This window comes from Bombus pascuorum, chromosome 5 (genome assembly GCF_905332965.1).
Source record: "Bombus pascuorum chromosome 5, iyBomPasc1.1, whole genome shotgun sequence".
NCBI lineage: Eukaryota > Metazoa > Arthropoda > Insecta > Hymenoptera > Apidae > Bombus > Bombus pascuorum.
Window position 1 is genome coordinate 2747190 of NC_083492.1, and position 6813 is coordinate 2754002.

The 6813-nt window shown below is 35.0% G+C and overlaps 1 protein-coding gene across 1 annotated transcript; it reads right to left on the reverse strand.

Annotated features, from left to right (window-relative positions):
• Positions 1-3545: 3545 nt before the first annotated feature.
• LOC132907516 (transcription initiation factor TFIID subunit 5) lies at positions 3546-6663 on the reverse strand. Its single transcript, XM_060960685.1, has 11 exons — positions 6481-6663; positions 6130-6315; positions 5847-6049; positions 5571-5767; positions 5292-5496; positions 5102-5221; positions 4888-5033; positions 4536-4673; positions 4271-4468; positions 3915-4202; positions 3546-3830 (listed from the first exon to the last, which is right to left on the reverse strand). The coding sequence occupies exons 1-11, from the start codon at positions 6541-6543 to the stop codon at positions 3616-3618; spliced, it is 1959 nt and encodes a 652-aa protein (XP_060816668.1). The 5' UTR covers positions 6544-6663; the 3' UTR covers positions 3546-3615.
• Between the last annotated feature and the right edge of the window lie 150 nt (positions 6664-6813).

Here is a 6813-nt window from a genome sequence, read left to right on the forward strand (position 1 = left end):
CTTGGTCTCAATTGCATTCTACCTTTTCAACCGTATAATTAAAATACTGTCCGTTTCTCTTCTCCTGTCAATCCTATCGCATTTCCTGTTGATACATGAAACGTGATACTCGTCGTTTCAGTAAATAAAAGTTACGACGTACCTTAGAAAAGAAATACGACTTTTTCATGAAAAGACTTCTGTGGAATGAAATGTTTTCTTCAAAAAGCGCCGATTTTATTATTTATATCCCTCTCTCGGCCGACCTTCGAAGTAACGAGCGTATCCACTTCCATATATCCTCGTCAGTTTTATTTGTTCCGTTCTAATATTCAAGCGGTTTTTAAAAGGACGTGCTTTTGAAAACCGATTTCGGTCAGCTATAAATATCGCTGTCTAAATGAAATATTCATTTGTCGGTCAGTGGAACGTACCTCGGCAATAATTTACCTATTTGAGATGTTTTTTTCAAAGTACCCTTTGATATCATGGATGCAGATTCTTTCTGCAGTTCTATCTTACTCCGAAATCTCGAGGTCTTTTCGTTCTTACAGACTCTCATTTCTTAAGATCTTAGAATTAGAGTTTCAAGCGAAGTGCCCTCGTCTTAGCGAAAGACCTCATGAATCAGTCTGTAAACTTTTCACATGCGTCATACTTACCATCAATCGATGCTAGTTATTCAGGTAGTATGCTTGAAATTTCGATAGAGTGCGCGTTATTCGGGTAAAGAATATGTATGTGTTAAATTCTGAGGATGACACTGTTCCTTCGGTGGACAATATGCTAAAAGCTCATGAAAATACAACAGGAAGCAACGATAGAATTCTAAAGGACGATAAATATTCCAAGTCCGCCATTTAATCATTCAAATAGAATATGGATGCCTGGAATCCAGTGGTCATCGAGAGACGTCCATTCTCGCTCCATCCATATTCTACTCGTAATCGAGGTTCATCAATCTGATCCGCTATATTTCGCAAATCTGCTTTGTCTTTAGAGTTCCGTTGATTTCAGACAAACAATATAGTCTTCGCTTTATTCGTTAACGCTAAGCAATTCATAACGAATTAATCGATTTTTCTATCTTATTTGCTTTTCATTTTAATCGAATATGTAAAATAATCGTAGTACGAACGAAATTAATTTATTTGAAAGAAAAAAAGACATAAAGTATTAAAATATTTTGATTGTTTATATTTTGAACTGTACGATACTTAAATATCTTGATTATATAATATATATGTCGGGTTACCGTTAGGACTTGGATCAGAGGCGTGTAACGAATCTTCGTCTGGATTGTTCATCGTTGTTGTACAATCTAGATAGCGTTTATTATCACAGATATAGATAGTACAAAATCGACAAGTGGCCACGGTAACTAAACGCTAATGACAATGACTTTAGGTTCGATATGACGAATCCACGGTCCACCAAGCTCTTAAGTGGTTGCACAATTGCAAAGACCCTTCTAGCAGACTGATCCGTTGGAGACTTAAACTCGAAGAATATGACTATGAAATCGAATATACAAAAGGTAAAGATAACACAGCTGCAGATGCTTTATCCAGAGTTCACGCGGTAACTCGCGACGAAGTAGTTAACCTCGACCTAGTAATTGATCACACTAATTCATTCAACGCATGGAAAGAGAACAACGAAAATCCGAAACTCTTAGAAATTAAACCGAATGACCAAACATTTTACCAATTAACTCGAAACGACTTAGGAGAATACGACGAGACACTTTGGATCAGAAGACATTACAAAATTCTTAAAGATACAACAAAAATCGGCATAGGAAATAACGATTTCACTGAATTAGAGAAAACGCAGATTAAACTCATACTAATATATTTTAACGACACGTACAAGAAAATTACTTATGCACCTAATCCCATCTTAAAACTAGACGAAAACGAAATACTACAAGCAATAAAGGAAAACCATAACGACACCGTAGGACATTTAGGGATACAAAAAACGTATCAACGGATCAAGGATAAATTCAAAATTTCCGGACTTTTAGAAAGAGTAGAAAACTTTGTGAAAACATGCGACACATGTCAAAAGGAGAAACTAACAAGTATCAGGCCCAAAGAATCCCCACAAATCTCAGACACGCCACTTAACCCTAACGACAAAATCGCTATGGACATCATAGGACCGATGACGAAAACCAAACGCGGAAACCAATACATACTTTCAATTCACGATGAACTTACGAAATATCTGATACTAGTTCCCCTTAAAACGCAACGAACTGAATCCATAATTAATGCGCTCATTGAACACTATATTTACATATTTTCGGCACCAAAAACGATCCTAACAGACCAGGGACAAAATTTTGTTAGCGATTTAATGACGAAATTTGAAGAAGCTTTTAAAATCAAACACATCAAAACAACTTCATTTCACCCACAGAGTAACGGATCTCTCGAAAGAACGCATGCCTCAGTTAAAGATTTAATTCGTACTGCATTACACGACAATGACAAAGAATGGGACGAAGTACTTAATTTCATTTGTTTAGGGTACAACACCGCGAAACATGAAGGAACAGGATTCTCTCCCTTTGAATTGACCTTTGGGCGAAAAGCTAACTTACCTTCCGCAATATCCAAATTCCCCACACTTACCTATGATGATATGTACTCACTTTGGCAAAAACAACTGAATAAATATTGGGAAACAGCTCACAAAACGCTTATTCAGAATAAGCAACGATACAAGCGAGACCAAGAAAGAAAGATTGTTAAAACTCAGACCGTGTTTAGAAAAGGAGACTTTGTTTTAATTCACAACGACCATAAAAGAGATAAGTTGCACATTGAATGGTTAGGACCTTACAGGATTAACGATGTGAAAACTCCTTATTACATTATTTCTATCGACAATGCTAAGAAAAAGATACATGGTAACCGACTGAAAGCGTACATTTTTCAGGATAATGCTGACCCTAGCACTAGTAATAATACCCTTAATTAGATGCCTTGAATTCACGGGATAGGAATTACGCTTTGTAAACAAACCCAACCAATTCACGATCGAAAACTACAACATGATTACGCCTCTGAAATTGTTAGCTTCCCGAACACTAACAAATATTGTAAAATTGCTATATTTAAGATTAACGAAATAACTTTTGTACCATTACATGCAGAAAACCAATTCATAATGATCCCTAAAAAAAAAAGGGGGTAAACATATCCTTCGATCTACATTTAAATAATTCCATTCTACTAAGATCTTAGAGGACCAAGATCAATCTAACCAGGGGGGTATGTCACGACTGGCTCACTTTAAAATCGGAGATAAAGATGTGGCGGCACTCGGCGACAATGTATATCGCGAGCCTAAGCTCATTATCTCAAGTTTCGAATGACTATGCCTGGATTATTTCGTAAATGCTACAGTATTGAGGCTTTTCCAAATAATTCCAACGGGGGGCCCCGTTGTTCTTTTGTGTCCGACATATATAAATATAGTCTCTATAACCTTAAGTCAATACATTATTATTAGGTATAATTCAGGTACACTGCATGATCAATATGAAAAAATTTATTAATAAACATTCGTAGCCATCACATGCCATCGGCAATGATAAAATTCGTTGAAAGACATTTATGTTTGCTAAGTTGAATCGAACATACCGACGCTTAAGAGTAAATTTCTTCGCGAGAAATGTAGCGCTAACACAGGAGTGTTTTTTGTCGCGAAAGTTCGGAGGAGATAAGATTCTGTATTCGTTTTTACATCGGGATTGTGTGAAACATTTACATCCTCCAAACTCATTTCATCGGCGAGTTTTGTAAAATCCCACAACTTGATCGTACAATCTAACGATCCTAAAATGATAATACAAACTGTAACTTACTTCTATTTGCTTCATGGTTGTCAAAAAGAAAATGTAAGTAAGGAATATGACCAACCTGAGACTAGAATATTCCCATCTCTACTAAATGACAAGCAATGAATAGTACCCGAATGACTCGATAAGGCAGCGACAAGATGACCATGTGCTAAATCCCAAACTAAAACACGGTGATCAGCACCGGCTGAAGCCAGAAATCGCCCTTCCGCGGAGAAGGCAAGGGAATAAATCGGAGCTTTGTGTCCTGTCATTAACCTGACTTGGCTGCCGTTTACGCAGTCCCATAATCTTACTGTCATGTCGCTGGAACCGGTTGCTACGTAGTTTGAATTCGGATGGAACTGTACTACCTACAACAAAATTAATTTATCATTTTGATTCATATTTAGCATTTGAAGTTATACGAATATAAACCTACATCTATGTCTGAATAGTGGCCGGAAAATATTCGAAGTGGTTGATGAGAATCAGTTGCCCAGAGTCTGGCGGTTTTGTCGTGAGAGGAAGTTGCGAAATAATAACCATGAGGCGAAAATTTTACACACCATACTGGGAATAAGTGTCCTTTGTAGCATACTACACACGTCCATGTATGCAGAGACCACAGCCTCACTGCAATATAATATAAGTATAATACAATAGTTATTAAGTGTAATTAACATATCGTTTTAAAACGCACCTGTACTGTCTTCGGATGACGAAAGGAGGAGATTTCTGTCTGGACTAAATGATAGACTGTATACAGGACCATTGTGTCCGAATAACGATCTCGATGTTTCTGCTGTACGATCGTCCATCATTCTTACTAGTACGTCGTCTGTATCATAATATAAACGCGTTAGTAAGACAAAATGTTTATGTTGGAATACAACGATATTTCACGCATAGACATAAGCACCCAAAAGCACAAATATTATTTCAACATAAACATTGTGTCTTCCACAGATTATTAATCTTAACTTCAACATTAAATTCTAACAGTTTATCGTATTCAAAATATTATAACTTCATTGAATGAAAAGAGATATTACCTGCTTCTCTATCTATGTCCTGTAATTGTTCTCCTGTCTTCATCAGTCTTAATTTTTGTGGAACCAGACTCCAGACCTTTATACAAGAGTCACTAAATCCGATGGCCAGCAAACTCGAATCTTCTGCTACTTCAGCTGCTGTCACACTAAATCTCTTATTACATATCACATGTTATCGTTTCTTTGTATAGAACTAATATGTACCTAAACTTACCTATGTACCGCATTCAATAGCGTATAAAAGCATATAGATGGCAAAGTATCAGGACCAAGTACGACGCGTTTCGACGCTTCCCTTAATGCTTTTCCTTTTTCCAACTTGTCCGCATCTTTTCTATAGTTATGATCAGATTCTCTTATTTCTTATGTAAGAATATAAAAAATTTATGAAGAAAGTTACTCACAAGTTGGGCAAAGGCATTCTACCAACAGGTGGTGCATTTGGATCCGATTTAGTTTTTTTAGAAAACAATGGATCCTTTTTAGCTTTCTTCTTTTTTGGTTTATCTCCATCTATACCACCTGTATCATCCTCTTCTTCTTCGGTTGGGGGCATACATTGAATGTCTGGTTCCTTCAAAAGTCCATAATATACTTTCGCCTTATTGTCTAAATTAAAAGTTATAGTTTAAATAAAAAACATATTTTTATAAAAGTTTTGGCATTTAATTTTGATAAATTACCTTGTCTTGTTGCTTCACCAACCATTGCACCTGATGTGGCATCAATTTGCTGTTTGTTCCTAGCTACTCCTTCGTACATATCAAAATAAAGATGCTCTTGTATAATATTTAACAACACGCAGTGTTTCTTCTCTTGCAAATGTCTTTTTAATATAGAGAGTGTATCCCTCGACATTCTGATTATGAATTGATTAGATCTGTAGAAAATTTTACAGATTATTTATATCATAAAATTATATATTATACATATAATCATTAAAGTTTATTAATATATACTTGAAAGTATCGGTCAATTCATTTCCAGCCATTTGTTCACGTTTTGTGACATTGGACAATCTTTTCAAGTCATTTTGATAATATTCCTCTAAATTTCCACCAAATCTTTCCAGTAATTGCTTTGCTTCTTCAGAATGATTATTGTAAACCAATTCAAGGTACATATGTACCAAAACTGGATATAGAATTGTACCTAATTCATGCTGTCATTTAACAAGAACAAATATATTATTTCTATTAGTTTGTAAAGTTTATTATGCATTTTGAAATTTAAATAATCTACCTTATATATATCTAAAGATCCTTCTACAAATTTTTTTAGTTCGCTATATGCTTTCTCATATAAAACAGGATCTCCCTCACTTTTGTAGGCAGAAAGAACACTGTTCACCTCAGAATCAGTTTGTTGAGCTTCATCTGGAGAAATGTCTATCAAATTTGCTTCTTTTTTAAATAATTCCTCTGTTCCCTGTAAGAATAATATTTATACAATTATAATGCATGCTTGCATATTACATATATATTTTTCGTATAAAAATATCAAACTGACAAGAGTTGTTTAAATAAAGATTTAATGTTTATGTAAATGTTTAAGGTTAGAACAGTTTAAACGACGAAATTCTTTGATAAATACCTTCAAATTATATTTTCTAAGTAGCTGCAGAACTGCCAGCATAGTACTTTTATCATTATCCATTTTTATCCGAATTTTTATGTCAATAAATCACAATACTTGTTGATGTACGAATTATGCAAGGAAGAAACACCCACTATACTACTCGTACGCGCATGTAGGCGCGTATGAACATTAGTCACTTAGTGTATAGCTATAAATGGAGCTACAGCCATAGATAAATTAAGAGATAGATATGTAGTTAGATATGTAGGACATGATATTTTTTTTTTCTTACAATTTGTCCAGAAGGACATTTGGTAAGGTATTATATCTTAGTGATTAGGAAAAAAA

Excerpts from the sequence above, each read along its gene's own strand:
- LOC132907516 (XM_060960685.1), bottom strand. The coding sequence starts at position 6,543 with ATGGATAATGATAAAAGTACTATGCTGGCAGTTCTGCAGCTACTTAGA. Across the intron at positions 6,050-6,129 it reads GATCTTTAGATATATATAAG|CATGAATTAGGTACAATTCT; the intron begins GTAGATTATTTA and ends GTTAAATGACAG. Across the intron at positions 4,203-4,270 it reads CTATTCAGACATAGATGTAG|TACAGTTCCATCCGAATTCA; the intron begins GTTTATATTCGT and ends TGTTGTAGGTAG.